General features: G+C 40.4%; 1 protein-coding gene across 14 annotated transcripts in view; it reads left to right on the plus strand.

Moving 5' to 3' along the window:
* Positions 1–1,882: 1,882 nt before the first annotated feature.
* The window catches only part of phldb1b (pleckstrin homology-like domain, family B, member 1b), a 93,981-nt gene continuing 79,640 nt past the window's right edge, over positions 1,883–16,223 (plus strand). For 13 of the 14 annotated variants that reach the window (XM_016661389.1, XM_016661390.1, XM_016661391.1 and 10 more), the window contains exons 1-4: positions 1,883–1,933; positions 3,097–3,198; positions 7,920–8,043; positions 8,919–9,089. In XM_016661389.1, the coding sequence (XP_016516875.1) occupies positions 1,898–1,933; positions 3,097–3,198; positions 7,920–8,043; positions 8,919–9,089 (433 nt within the window). In that variant the 5' untranslated portion in view covers positions 1,883–1,897. Of the gene's footprint in view, positions 1,934–3,096; positions 3,199–7,919; positions 8,044–8,918; positions 9,090–13,311; positions 13,729–16,223 lie in introns of those variants that run through there. The other variant, XM_016661398.1, reaches the window with a different exon arrangement.

Here is a 16,223-nt window from a genome sequence, read left to right on the forward strand (position 1 = left end):
AAAGCTAAACAATGTTGCTTCAAAAAGCATTCTACATCAGAAAGAAGTCATCAAAAATCTGTAATTTAATGAATTTTTTCAATCTATATGCATCAAACACAGGGGCAGTGATTTAATAAAAAAAATTATTTAAAAAATAAATAAATAAAACACCAGCTATGTACAAATGTTTGGAAAAAATATTTAAGACCAAGGAGTCAAACATTTGACACTTTTTTTTTTTAGAATTCCAGCAAACATTCTTATAGATACAGATTTATAAATGTAGTTGCAAAGAAATTGTTGGATATAATGTCTCCAAGTGAAAGTTTTGTTGGAAAGACCGTGTGACCTTACAGTGAAACAATGTGTAAATACAGAGGAAAGTTTACTAGGGTTAGCTTTGGACAGGGTAGATGGCCTAACCAAAGTAACCCCAGATCTTGGCGTCTGGTTCTCCAGTGACGGTAAAATGGAGAGGGACATGGGCTGAGCGATTAGGGAACTGTCTGCTGATGAAACGCCTCTGAGGAATACTTGAAGACAAAGTTAGAATCATTGGAAGGAGTCAGTTCAGTTAGTAAGGCCGTGTGATCAGGATGTTTACTGATTTCTGCAGACGGCAGTCGTAGCAATTGCAAATATTTATTTTTTAAAAACACTACATATGAAGGTGCTGTGCCAGCGCAGGAGTTAAGCACAACCCCCATAAGGAGGCTTTAGTCCTCGACCTGATCGTCACAGGTTTGAATCCTGTCCTGGTGACATGTAGCGCATGTCTTCTTTCTCTCTCATTACTTTCCTGTCTGAGTGCTTATAAATAAAGGCCACTAGAGTCAAAAAACTGAAACGCTACATACTGCAGTTTATAATGTTAATTGGTCAAGGTTGAATCTCTTCATTTGTTCAGAACTGCCCTGATTTTTCATGGTGTAGATTTAACAAGTCCTCAGAATAATTCTTCAGAGGCTTTCTGGTCTTTACTGGCGCTGTCAATCATATCGAGCATGATGAACGGCGCTAACACCCTCCTCCTGGCTGTGATTGGTTGTTTTTGACCAGGTGGTGTGTTTCTGCAGATGGCAGTAGGACCACAGGGAGGCGACAGAGCAGCTTTTACAGATTATCTGTCTCATGTTATAAGTTACAACATAGTAGCAGGTTCATCAAATACGTAAAAAACATATTTTTTAATAAACGTTACACGCTGCAGCTGTTAGGATGAATCACGTTGCCCCCTCACCAAGTGTTGATAACAGTGGCAGTTTCCAATATGGGTGACATTGGCAACCACCCAGGGTGGCATTTTGTGGGGTTGGTGGAGGGGGTGGCATGAACCGAGGATATGAATGTCAACATTTAACCTAGTGGGGGGAGAGGGGTGCCGGAAAGGTCACCCAGGGCCACCAAACAGGCTAGGACCACCTCTGGTAGATAACACCACATAGAGCATATAAACAGTTTTTCTGATTTGCTTCACCCATCCCAGTTTATGCTTCAGTAATAGAGGCTTGTTCAGTCAGTTCTCCTGTGGCTCCTTGTGTAATATTTCTGAAAATATGTCAGTCATCACTTTGTTCTTCTTCCTTTAAGTTGCTCTCTTCCTCAGTCCTCCCTTTTGATCACCGTTCACATACACACACACGCACGCACACACATCTCCCTTTGGAGCTGCCATTCAGGAATGCAGGTGTTAGCCTAGTGGAGCAGGCAGCAACAGGTCTGACCTCCTGAGTGGTAGTCTGTTGCAGGCACCGTGCCGGGAGCTTTAAATCAAAAGACGATTCCACACACACACACACACACACACACACACACACACACACACACACACACACACACACACACTGCAGTGTGTAAGCTGTCCGGGGCAATAAGGCTCACTCTGATAGGATTCAGTCAGCAACAGCTCTCTGCCATGGAGGCCATGCACATGCTGGACAACTGGAGACAGGTAAGTATTACTAACCTATAATGAAAACTAGTGTTAATGGTGAACTCCTGCAAGCTGTTTCTTTTATTCTTTTTATTTTATTTATTTATTTTTTTATTTTGCTGCACTGGAGTTTAGAGACGAAACTTTCCAAATATTGTTTCATTTCTTCTTTGTGAACCTGTTTGGTGCTTCCTCCAGGCTGACTCCACTGTCTGAATATCATTTCGCGGCTCTGTCAGGAGAGCAAACATGAGGATATTTGCTGCGGTGTTTAGTCATCCCGAGGCTAAAGCACATTGCAAACAGATTTCCATCCCCCGCTGCACACACATCTCTGGGAGCGACGGGGATAATTATGTGCTTTCTAACGTCTGCTGCATGCTAAACCACAGCATGTCTCACGTCTCGCCTAATGACTGCACAAATAGAACGTCTCACACTTACGTAGAACGTGGTTGCTGAAGATTTGTGCTAGCATACACAGTGAGATTTTATAATTATAATAAGAAAAGAGGATGGGTTTGTGCTGCTGACTTGATGGAAATACCCAAAAGGATTCCAGGTTGGGTTTGGGAAGATGCTCCTTATGAGGTTTGATGTGTGTTCAGTGGAGGTGACGATTTTGAATGTGTGGGTGTGTGTAAATGTGTGTGTACCTTGCTGTGTCTGCCATCTGTTGTTTTGTCTTTGTGATGACAACATGAATCACAGATAGGATATGATGGAGGAAGATCGGGGAACCCCCAGTTAACGTTGTCAGAACTTCTGAAAACAATTCTGTCATGGAGTCACACAGAAGATTATGACAGTGTGTTAGGCGCATTGTAAATAATCTCAGACATTTTCTAGAAAAAACAAGGAAACAAGGAAATTTGTGTGTTTGAAACATCAAAAATGTTCTGAAAAAAATTCAGGTTAATCTCAGAAATTGTCTAGAAAAATGGCAAATTCGTGAGTTCCAAAAGTTGAACTCTTTTGACTTTTGAAACTCAGAAATTTCCATGATTTTCTAAAACATTTATGATATTTTTGGGCGAAAATATACACCTCCTTATTTTCTATCTATAATGGCCCATACATGCTGTTTTAAGGCTTTATTACATGAATATTTGCTGCCTTTCTTGATGATAACTTGGGATTCTCTCTGTCTCTGCCTATGCCTTGTCCTTTTTGCTTTCCAGGATCTTCATGTGTCACAGGGAGACGTGGACAACTCCGTGGACATGGATCGCTTCAACAGGAACATGCCTGAGCTTGGGCGAAAAACTCACCAGGTGTTACAGGTGTGTGTGTGTGTGTGTGTTTGAGGTAATACTACATGAGAGCTGGAGGTTACAACCCCAAAGTCTTCACTGAAAGACACCAGCATAAGAATGACAGCATCCGTTGATCTGGTCGCTTTGACAGACTCTTGCTCCAGATCTCCTCAGTTGATAATCAGAGTTGAAGAAGCTGCAGGTCAGCTGAGGCAGCACAGCTGCGGCAGACTCTGACAGCAGATGTCAGTGTGTCATTAAGCACCCTGAGTAATTAGACAGACCCAGAGATTGGAAGTCTTTGTTTCCCACCTGCTGTCTCTGACAATCCTATTAGGCCTTAAGGGGAGGAGTTTGAGTCTGTGCGTGCGTGTGTGTGTGTGTGTGTGTGTGTGTGTGTGAGGAGTGATCTTCTTGTAGTGGTAGGACTCGATTAAAATCGTAAAGTCTTTAATTACTTAATTGCAATTAATCAAAAACTATTTATTGACAAAATAAGCAACATTTTCAAGTCAAAAATCCTTTTTGCAACAACAAAGATACTTATTATCTTTGAAATCTTAGGTTATTCAACCAATAGATTGGTGCAAAGTTCTATTATAACCATTCAGCTTCCAAATGCTCCAGGAATCATTCATGGAACTTCTTTAGAAATGTGGACTGTGGACTCTGACATTGTGCTGTTGCTCCATGCATAGAGATGCTATCTTAGGCTTGAATAGCTCCTCTGATAAGCTAACTCCTTTTAGCACAACTTGAACACAACAACAGTGTTTTCCAGTGTTTCATTGGATCATATTTTTAGGTAAAACTGAATCCACTGACTTCATCATCAGTCTCTGATGTTAGCAGATGTCTCTTGTGCATCAGGTTTACAAGCAGACCAGAAACATGATACAAAAGTTCCGGGTAGGGGCTTTTGTATGTTAAAAAGAAAAATGTGAGTAATTGAGTTAAATTTTTAACCTGTATAATGGATGCAATTTATTAAATCAGATTAACGTGTCAAATCACAGCCCTAATAATAATAATTTATGCATATAAGATTGTGTTGAAGTGCTCATTATTTGAAATGGCTTTGCAGACACAGGAATATCCCTGCATGTATCAGTCAAATATGACCTTCCAAAGTGAATTCATGTGCTATGAAGTGTTCCACATTGGGTACCAAACAACTTTAACCAGCTTCCCTGTCGCTGCTGAACAGTAACAATCCCACACTATGACGCACCCACCACCAAATTTCAGCTGATGTTTACAAAAGAGTTGATCTTTAACATCTTGCATGTATAGCAACATTTTGTAGTCTGACCAGAGCACCTTGTTCCAGATGATTGCTGTGTCCCTGGACTTCTAACGCCTTTCTTTGTGATGTGACTCTGGATTTTATTGAGGATTATCAGAATAAAGAAGGATAACTAGGAAATGGACAACAAATTGTTCAATATTTTATTTGTAAAATATTTGTGAGCAAGTTTGTGTGGGCCTATACATCAAATTACAGTAAAATACATTAAAGTTAAAAAAAAAAAAAGTAGGGGATTACAGTAATTACTTCTGGAAGTCAGATAAGAGTTAAAAGACGGCTGAAATTACTCCACAGAGACAGGATTGACTGACATTATTATTGCTGGAGATTTTTAAAAGCTGCTGACTCACTGAGAAGACTTCAAGTTTAACAAATAGAAGTTAGTTTATGACGTTTCTAATTACTAGGAATGCAAGAAATTTTGTCAAACAGAAATGTGGAAATCCTTTGAAAATTTTCTACCAACGGTGAATGAGTTGTTGCATGCATTAAATGGTATAAAGGCAACACGTGCATGTGGGCATTCTGAAGTATTAGAGCATGAAGCAGTTGCAGAGTGCACCACTTGGGAGCAGCAGCGCACAGCAGATAGCAGCATGAATCCCTGCAGCTCCTCACTACTCCCATTACTCCCTGCTAGTCTTCCCAGCATGCCAGTCTGTAACTCAGTGATCCTCTTAGGCTTGACCCCACTTCACCGGCAGACCACCACAACTAGATAATCCCAGTTGGACACACACACGACCAAACAAGGGGTCAGGTCAATGACGGCATCCCAAGTACCAAGTATGTAAGCATAAAAGTGGCACAAAAAGACACATTCAAGGTATGTGTTCATATAAAAAGTCTTTGCTACTGAATGAGTCCACACCCATCAGAGCTCATATTCTGACTCCAGAAATAATCTGCTTTACAAAAAAACAAAAAACAAAACGTCAGTTACAAAAAAAGAGCAGAGAAATGTCAGAAACTGGAAATACTTTGCATCATGATAATCATTTAATAAAGATCAAACCCAGTCTGTTACAAAAAGCTGTATCTGATAGATATCCACCAACAGACTTTTAATTAATTATCACAGCCACTTTGCATGGCCAAGTTTAGCTGAGGACCAGTGGTGTTTGTCATTGTTAAAATGTTGAGCCTTGCATTGTTGGAAGAGTATGTCAAAATAGTGCAAACATTTAACCAATTTGCCAGATAAATTTTAAAATAAGAGGTTGACATGGAGCGTTCAATACAGTAAAGATGTAAAAATATACAACAACATCAAAAGTGCAGCACTGAGGGCTGCAAAGCTATTAAAATACATCCAAAATTATGTTGCTAACCTTCCAAAGCTGCACTTAGAGGGATGCTGTTTGCAAATTTTGGCCTGGCTTACTTTGTTATGATGTGGGTCTGCAGGCCACGATATATTTATCCTTCTAATTTACTGTTGAAAGATATAAACATAATGTATCTTCCCTAAATGAGTTATATGTTGAGATCTGTTTTTGAGTCTTACTCTTCAAAGTGTGTAATGTTACTTCTCTTTTGTGCGTGAAATAAATCAAGAAAGAGCTTTGTTAGTATTCTTAACACAGTTAGCAAAACAGTAGAAGTCAACGTAGAAATCGTCAAAACCTCATAAACAAATGCTTTATTTGTGGAACAGATGTTTTTGAAAAGATCAAGTTAGCTAGAATTCCCAAAAAGTTTTATGTTGAGACAAATTATTTAATTTGAAAATGCTATTTTAAAATAATTTAATTAAACAACATGCATCTTGGTAAGAAATCAAATGTATGAAGGCATTGGAATACACAAAATCTTGTGGGGGCTAGCAGTGCTAGCACAGCAAAGGAGGTATGTTAAAACAGAAACTGTAAGTTCTGCCTTAGCAACACGTTTACTTAAAAAGATAGATTGTATAACTCAGACATTAGAATTTTAGGAATTTTCACTTCATTTTACTACAAAGTTGAGATTTCAGAAGCAGTATCTTGCTAAAATCAGAAACATTTTCATTTTAATGAGAAGTGTCATTTTTTTGTCATTTTAGCAAGTTTTGTTTACGGTTACAATGACAAAGTTTCTTGTTTTAAAGAGATACTGCACCTGAATTTAATTCTTAGCCGTGGCAGTTAAACGCTCCTGTAAGCTTCATTGAAATAGACATTAGTTTTCTAGCTAGCTGCTAGTCAGAATTAGCTCTCTCTTAGCATCTTCAGATTAGCTCTCCCCAGAAGCTAAAGCTAACGGTTAATCTCAGCCAGGCTAAGACAGACGCCTTTTTTTTTACTGCTTTGCCATATTTAAAGGCAGTAAAAGAAGTGAATATAGCTCAAATGCCACATTTTGAAGGTTTATAAAATAGCATTTGCATGAAGTTCGATATCTTGGTGTCTGAAGGTGGTAGAAACCTGCTTTGATCTGACAGCTTCTCTGTACAACCACTATGCTCCTCACACTGATGTCTTTCTTTTAATTTAGTGTGGGAATAATGATACTTACGCCTGGTTTTAATATTTCAACTGAATTTAACTTAAAGAAAGCTCATTCATGTAGGAGTTTACACATGCATTAAATAGAAAACGAGGGTAAAATGATCAAGACAATGAGAAAATAAGTCATGGTAAATAAGAAGGCTGAATTACATCGAACTGCCTGTTTTAGCACCCTGATATTTGTACATAAAGCATAAAGTCAGCAGGAGAAAAAATACCTCTAATTTATTCAGTGTTTTGAAACCTTGGAGGTATTGCTCAAAACTGCTGTGGTGGGATTAATTTAACGAAAAGCAAATCACTGAAAAGCAGAATTGGCTTTATATCCAGGCTGTGCTGAGAGCGCTCAACACAAGTTAGTTCTCTGAACAGCCTCCAGGATCCTCGTGCCTCATAACTGTGGAGAGCTGTTGCCATGGTGACAACCCCTTCACCCCCCTTCTTGCTGAGCACATGGTGGTGCTTTAGGGAGAGCTTGGAGGGGGGAAGACGACACACACACACACACACACACGCACACACACCTAAATGTACACTTTTCTTAGTGTGTAAACAGGAAGAGAATTCAGTGGCTTAAAAGAGGATCCTTCTTTTTATCTCCAGATGGGAGATAAGAAGAGAGACCCTCTGTCTGGGTGTCACATGAACCAGTGAAGCTTTAAAATTCAGCAATGGTCAGAGTTTATCACAGTCACATTATCAACAATTTATTTATTTTTTTGTTGGCTCTGGTGGCCTTTATTTGAAAGTAGTTCGACAGGAAAGAGGGTAATGAGAGGGGGGAAGACATATGGGAAATGTCACCAGTTCAGGAATCGAACCTGCGACCACCACCACCACGACTATGGCCTCAGTACGTGGGTTGTGCTTTGCCCCTGCGCCACCACATCAACAATTTTTGATATGGTTCTGTTGAAACTGCGCTCTTTGTGTTACATGCTTGTCTGCAGAGTACCCCACTGGATTTAATAGAGACTGGAAAGGGGCTGAAGTTTCAAGCAGAGCGCCCCCACCTGGTCAGCCTGGGCAGTGGACGACTGAGTACAGCAATCACCTTGCTGCCTCTGCCTGAGGGTGAGCCAGTAACCTCCACACAGCACAGTGATTTACTCTGTTCAGACAAATGACACAAAAACGGATGTAAAGTACTTCACTGTAGAAAAGTACGGCTGACAGAGCAGAGTACAAGTAATCACATGTGTGTAGCCCCTTTTCCACATTTCACATTTCCTTCCATCAAGTTTTTTTTTACTTTATTTAACTTAATTTCCTTTCCATATAGGACCCAACTGATTCCTACGTTTGAAGGTCTTATGCAAGCTGAGAGATCATGCATTGTCTTCCATTTTGGAGGCAGAGTACAGGTCACAGTGTCCCTTTGATTTTTCAGAAGAACACAAAACAGAATCAGATCTAGTCATATATTATTCATCCCAGTTTAGCTCAGTTTATATTTGGTTGTTTTATGCAGAACCTATTTAAATGTATAGCCCATTGACCCATTCAATCCAATTATTCCTGGTTATCCAATCAGACACTGAGGTTTTCCATAATTAGCCATTTTAAGCCTGACATTTATTCTTGAAATGTCTTCTCAACAAATCAATAAAAAATGCTATAGCAAATTTGCAAGTAGCTTTCTGTTCTCATATGAGTAAAACCAGATCTGTCGGATTATGTGCTGCTGTTATGCTGTTGCATTTCTTGCATAGGAAACAACCGTCGGATGTTTTTCCCATTTTGAACGTGAGAGGTGACACTTCAGCCATTGCTTTAACTTGAACTGTTCCTGTGACAACTCTCACATTATCAGATGTGTAGAAATCATCATAAAAAAAGTTTATATATGCGTATCACAAAGTATATATTTCAGTACACCTTACATCATCAGAGGTCAGTTCTGTCTTTGATACCGTCTTTTTGAGACCTGAACATGTCCCTTCCTTCAGGCTGCACCATTCTGGGGTACGGTGCCGTGGACATCAACATCCAGGGCCCTGGTGTGGCAGCACAGCACTGCTACATCGAGAACAAGTCAGGTGTCATCACGCTGCATCCTTCTGGGAACCTCTGTGCTGTTGACGGGCTCCAGGTCCAACAGCCCACCCGTCTATCACAAGGTATGGATCTGTGACTCTCTACTAAAAGCAGCCATTTTACCACCCATCAGATGTCCGCGCATGCTGTCGTGTTAGCGATCGATCCATCAGCTCTCCACCTGCTGAAGAAAAGGTTGCAAACGATCCCAGAGATTGACAGGAAATAGCCGCCTGTATTTCCGGCTTCAATGAGTTAACCTAGAAAGTCTGGTTGGTTTGGGGAATACGTAATCAAACTCTGATCCAGACTGAAAGAGCAAACTCTGGTCTGCCTAGATCTAGATCTGGTTGAAGTGAACGCTGGTGCGGTTTGAATGCCTATGTGAATGCTAAGCAGACTGGAGACTGCTCTGAAAGCAGGAAGCAGGCTTCAGTGCACGGCATTCTGGGTAAATTCAATCAAAGCAAATGCGCTATTCTTGTGCTAGGGGGAGAAATGATTTATGGTGTTTTGCCAAAGACAGAAGAGAAATCCTACAACCGCTAAACTCTGGCGTCACTCCATTTTGTTTACATTTCGTGAAGGATGTTGTGCTCAGTGGTTTCTTCAGAGGTGTTTGTGTTGTTCCATTCAGTGGTTCTTGGTACAGCGCCACCACAGGAGGAGGGGAACAGGTTATTCAAATGCTTTGGTTTGTTTGACGCAGTGCAGTGTGAAAGCGAATTGCACCAGCTGTAAATATAACAAATGTTGCAATTTTGGTCACTAATCAAACCAAGTCTACTGGACTATCAGCTGGGAAAATACTCTTAACCAAATTTGCTGCTGGTGGCCCCCCAATGGGCCACAGCCCCCACTTTGAATAACCCTGCACCAAACAACCTCTGAGGCATTCACAGAACACCTGGATTTCTACTAAGTTACGCACAGAGGTTAGGATTTCAAATTTTAAGGATTTTAAAAGGGTTACACACAAATACATGCCACAATTTTCGGATTTCAGAAACAAATGAAAACAATGTATCCATTTCCTTCCATTTCACAATGATGCTCTTCTTTGTGTCATCACATCCCATTAAAATAACAGTTTGTGGTTGTAATGTGATAATATGTAGAGATATTCAAGGTGATGCAATTCAGATGTATTCAGTTGTTTCCTACAAGTCAAGGCTCTTTGCAGATGTTCTCTGGTTATCACAGTACAACCTGACGTAGACGTGATTCCATGGCAGACGATGGTTCTAAGACACAGGAAGCAAATTAAACAAGACCCACTTTCACTTCTACAAAATCATTTCTTTCATCCACGCTGCTCCTAACGCCACAGCAAATCCTCAAGACTCAATTAAGAAGGGAGAAAAAAAAACGCATGTTAGACAGTTTGATGTTTATGTGCCTGTACATGTGTGCTGTACAACAGTGGTTCAAGTGAGGAACATTGTTGCACTCAGCATGTTGGAAATGCACTGTAAGCTTGACCAACGTTACTGAGGAAGTGAAACTGTAAGTGTTTCACTGTTAGTCATTGAAATTCATAGAAGTTCACTCCAGAGGCCAGTGTGGACCAGACTGAACCCTATGAGGGTGAGATAAGCCGATACTACTCAGCATTACTCACAGCTTCTGAACTTCCCCCTGTGCTGCTGTCTAATTCTCAAGTTAAAGAGAAGTTAGTTAAACTATGTTAGTTAATGCTTCTTCAAGGGGCAGTATTATGTAAAACTAACTTTTTTTGAGCTGTACATCATGTTATAATCTTATTCCCTCATCAAAGACATACCTGGAGCATTGCTTTGACTCTTTCATGCATGCTTGAAAAAGCCTTTAATCTCCATGGCAACCATTCAGCTGTGTAAAATGCCTGGGTGGACCTAGCTATGTCCTCGAGACGCAGCTCCAATTTCAAACCTTCTGAGCTTCCTCCTCACAGAGCAGCCATCCCCTGGGACTCTCCCCCTCAGCTCCTTTAGACTAGCCAGCAGCAATTAGCAAACACCTGAGCTTACTATACAAGCTGCTTCTCAGTGCAACGCTGGTAAAATGTTCCTAAAGGGTTAAAAGAGGAGCCATGTAGTGATGACTTCCTGAAGGTGGAGTTTCAGAAAGAGCAGAAGTTTTTAAAGAGACAGAGACCCAATTTCAAGGTGTTGGATTGCAAAGTCAATTTTCTTTTAAGTCATATTTGATCTCTACAGAAATTTTATGACAGCTGTAGTTAACACAGTTACTTGATTGTGCTATAAAATGGCACTATGTGTCTGGAAAATACATAATACCATCCCTTAATAAATCATGTCGTATCCGCAGGACTGAGTGGTTTGTGTTGTGCCTGATGTAACTGTCTGTCAGTGTGTTCCTCTGCCTGCTGGTATTTGGACATGGACTCTGGCAAAGTAACCTGAGTGGAGACACGGTGCTATTTATACTGCCCTCTCTGCCCCAGACAGAGGCAACCCTAAACCCAGAGGTTTCAGGTTGAAGACTGAGTGTGAGGGGAAACCTGAGTGCACTGTCAGGCTGCTGGAGGGCAATGAATGAGCGATCTGCAGATCTAATTTTACAACAGGAAATGGATCAGACTTTATTGGTCACTTGCCACTCCCATGCATTACATGAGCAATACGTTACAAGGTGCTTCAGTTTTCTCAGTACAAGCGGGGGCATTGATGGGTGGAGAGGTTGCATCGCAGCAAGCCAGGACAAGATTCTCCCATGTGCCAAAAGTCCTTCTAACTATATCCTTTGGCTTTCCTTTTAATGAAGTGATCTACACCTCTTCAAGGCTTTGACTTGTCTGCAGGTTGATTTAAACAACATCAAGCATCAACAAGCAGCTATTGTTGCACAAAGCAAATGTGCCCGACAAGCTTTTGAAAGTAATTCTTCTTGATTTGCTGTAATGTCAGAAGAGCCGGTGGACAGAAATCCATTCAAAATCAAAGGGATGTAAAGAGGAAGTTGGTTTGCAGAAGGAAGGATAAAAAGCAATGAAGGAGTAAAGTAGGAAAACCGTGTTGTCTTTACTGAACCTCAATGACTCAGATCAAGACATCATGTAGGACAAGCTGGTTTCTAGCACCTATGTAAACATCTTTCATCCGTCGTTCATGCTGCTTATCTTCTGTTTTCCATAAACACATTATGAAAACGTTCAGCGTTTGTAGCATCACTGTGGTCCTGCCATCACCAACAACAACAACAAGTACCCTATGATACTGTTGTGAAAATGTTTTGGTTTATTGAAATAATTGTCACCTTTTAAACTTTACCTTTAATAACATAAAGTTACCTAATTTTTAAAGTGCAATCAGTAATACTTTTATAACAAATTTATATCAGTAATGATTTCTTGGTTAATGTCAAGTTGTCATAACAAAGACATTTTGAATAATGTCAACTTTGTATTAAAAGTGTCATAATTTACCGAATGACGCTTTATGACAACAGTCATAACTATTCATGAAGGCTTATTCATGTTCATGACAGGTGTTATGTCATGTTTATGACAGTGTCATGTCAGTCTTATTCACCCCCCTTCAAATAAAGTGTTACCCATTTTTTAGATATTTTTTGTAGCTTCCTTCAAATTCAAAGCTTATATGATGTCAGCTTTACAATGTGAGTTAAAGCTGCATTTTGAAACTTGGGTCAAACCTTTTGGGCTTAATCAAAATAAATAAATAAATAAATAAATAATCAACAGATCAGCCATACACTGCACTGTCAAGCAGAATGGGCTGCATTTTTCACATGTTGGTGTTATTTTTAGCTGCAGATTCATGTGCACTATTGATGGAGGATTGATAATTGATTATTAGGCAGCCCTTGCCTCATTTTTTTTAAATACATGTTTTAATAACCTTTTTAGATATGTAAAAGTGGTGTGGTGTGTCAATGAAACATGCACTGTCCTGTCTCTGACTTACATGCATAATGATTAGTAATGGGTTATTGGTAATCTGTAGGTCTGGGTTTGAGACGTGGATCATGGTATGATCCTGCCCCACATAGAGTGATCACTCCTGCAGAGGCTCATGTGACTCCAGGGAGCTCTTGGACAGGATGCTTCCCCTACTTTCACTGTGTTTATGGCTCATAATAAATCTCTACTCATACTTATGCTGTAACCTTTGCTCGTTAATGATTAGGATAAGGTTTGAAAATAGGAGAGCTGCCTAAAGAGGTTATTGCAATATTCAAGCAATCTGAAGAAGTTCCTCCTTATGTGTCCCTCCTCCTCCTCCTCTTCCTCCTCCTGACTCTCTCCTTCCCTCTGCGGGCTGGGACGTGACTGTGAGCCAGCTGTTTCGCTCAGCCTCGCCGTGCCACATAGCGTCTTCGCTGCGCCACAGAGAGTGAGTGGGTGGGGTGGGGGCGACACGGAGACAATGGGCAAATAGATTACAAAGACAGTAAAGTCCCGGGCGGCTGCGGAGTGAAGAGGGAACCGAGGAGGAAGCTGCCGGCGGATCAGCTCGCGCGCTGTAAGAAGACGGCAAGCGGACAGCTGCCACGGTCAACTTTCAGATTATCGGCAGAATATATTAGGCTGCGAGTTTACAGGGATTATCATAACAAAAGCGCGACCCGGAGGACAAAAGCAGCCAGTAAATAAACGCCGCTGCTCACAATTGCACAGAAACACGTGGTTTTTATTTAAAGGAACAGAAGCGATGAAATCAGCGGAGGGACACGGGAGTTCTGTTCATAAGACCTGAAGTAAGTTGGACTTTTGTCTGGTTTTAGTCTGTAGACTTTCTGTTTTTTTAAGTAGTTGCTGCTTGTGGTTTTAAGATGATTACTGGGCTTTTATTTATTTATTTATTTTATTTTATTTTATGCAGAAGTTAAAAACTACTTGTAACTTAACTAACATTGATATACATTTTTAATAAGGTAACAAAAAATACTTGTTGAAAGTATGAACATACAAAAACCCACCCTCTACACACTTTTTTCTCTTTTTTTATTTTTATTAAATAAAAAATCACAAATCAGAATCTTTTTTTAAAAAACTGTTTTTTCCTCTTTCCATCTTTCATTCATTCATTCTTATTTTTAAAAGAAATATAAAAAGTCAATATATTTTGTGAAAATAATGTATTTCTGTTATTTTTCCTCTTTTTCTTTCTTTTTATTTCATAAAAAGAAAGAAAAGCAGGTACAAAAATGTACCCTGCTTGAATTGTGGTTGGGGGCCACACAAAATCAGCTCAGGAGCTGCAAATGGGCTTCTGGGCTCACTTTGGACATCCCTGTTGCTTTTGTGTGCTCTACTTAACCAAATTTAGTTTAAAATTGTACATTATGCAATGAATATATTAACTTTAATCACCACACTCACATATCCTTTTTAAATTAGATATTATATAAAGACAAAAAATGTTATAAACTTGTGCATATGTTTGCCCCTTTTTGGTAAAAAAAAAAAAAAAAATGTTTTTTCTCTTTCTCTCTCTCTCCCGCTCTCTCTTTCTCATTCTTAATTTTTTATGTTGGGAGACAGTGACTCAGGATGTAGCAACCTGAGCTAACTAGCAACCAACTAGCAACATGGTTGCTAGTTGAAATCCCGGCTCCTGTTTGCTTGTGGTGATCAGGGGTCTGGTGACACAGATTGACTGGCAGCCTTTGCCTCAGTCTACCTCATGGCTACATCATCACTGTGTGAATGGGTGAATGACTGATGGGCTTTGGAGTCCTCTGACTTAATAATACACTATAAATACAGGGTTTTTACCCTTTTTAAAGATTAAAATGTTTATTTTAAAATGAGGTGTTTGTGAGATTTTCTTGCAAGATTTTATTTCTTGTTAGCTGGGTAAACAATTTAGTATTTAAATTCATAAGATGAATAGAATTGATTTTTTTTCAACCAAATTTCTTCAGTTATCCTTCTGACAGACCTAACTAACAGATCTGTTTTTCTTTTTTACGTATTTTTAAAAATTAATTTAAAAAACTGCACTGCAGAACACCAACAACATGTGTTTAAGATTTTCATTATTCCGTGTGGGCGTTGAAACTGCTGGTTTTCCATGGAGAACCTGTTAGGATGATCTTTGTTTGCCCATTCCTTGATATTCTCCTTGGCTTTGAATTATTATGAGGAAATATTTAAACTTTACAGGAAGAAAGTGTTAGGTTTCAGCTGTAGCTGGTGTGACTCTCAGGACTTGCAACCCAACACCTGCAGTCTCCAACCACTCAGTCCCACAGTTCTGACGTCCCTCCTGCCTCCATGTGAACTCTATGAATAGTCTACAAACATATACACCCCCGCCCCGCGACATCCCAACCAGTCTAGCAGGATCACACTGTCTCTGTCTACTGTTTCATTGCTATTCCTGGTGTCCAGTGCGACCAAACTGGAACTGCTAACTGGAAGAGAATGGAGCTTCCCCTTATATCTGCTGGCACCTTGGGGCCACAACCCCTGATCCCATTAGACATTTCCTACCTAGTTGTCTCTGACCTGCTCCCACTGCTCTACAAGAGGAGCCACTCCGTTGTGTCATCAGTGACACATTGTGTTGACCCCTGTATTGGAAGTGATGAGTCAGAGACAGAGAGAAGCCCCCCCAGCAAACACTCATCGGAGTGCTGTGAGAATGATGTGCTCTCCCAGGGTGGTGGGGGGGTGCCACAGGCACAGGTCAGACATGTGTAAGGGGCCCACGGGGGCCATGATGAGAGGAAGGAGGCTGATAGCAGCTGGTGTCCCCCGCTTTGCTGGGTCAGTGTGTGTCCCTGGATGTTGTAGACAGAATGTGAGCGTACATCCTCTGACTGCCCCCAGGTCAAAGAAGGGTTCCTGAACGAGAGGCTCATTAGACTCTACAAATATACCTTTGGGTGAATTCCTCACGTTGTCCTCCATGTGTTTGTATATCATAGACGTATTCTATAGCTTTCCTCTCAATCAGGGCTCTGGTATTTCTTTTGTCTGGTCAGGGTGGGGACTTCGTCCAACTTTTAGCATCACTTGGAAGGAAAGCTTAAAGAAAGGTAAGATCTGTGGACGTGATGCTAGCAAAGCTAGCTGTACTGACTGAGACACATATGCTGCATCCGTGATGAAAAAAAGTTGTCACTCATGCGCTGAATTATTGTGTGTTGACTGAGGTGTCGCGTATATGGGACAACGCTGTGACCAAAATCTGCATTGATATGGCATTCAGGAACAATCCGATTCTTCTGGACGGATCTTTACT

Source organism: Poecilia formosa, unplaced genomic scaffold (genome assembly GCF_000485575.1).
Source record: "Poecilia formosa unplaced genomic scaffold, Poecilia_formosa-5.1.2 Scaffold328, whole genome shotgun sequence".
Lineage (NCBI taxonomy): Eukaryota > Metazoa > Chordata > Actinopteri > Cyprinodontiformes > Poeciliidae > Poecilia > Poecilia formosa.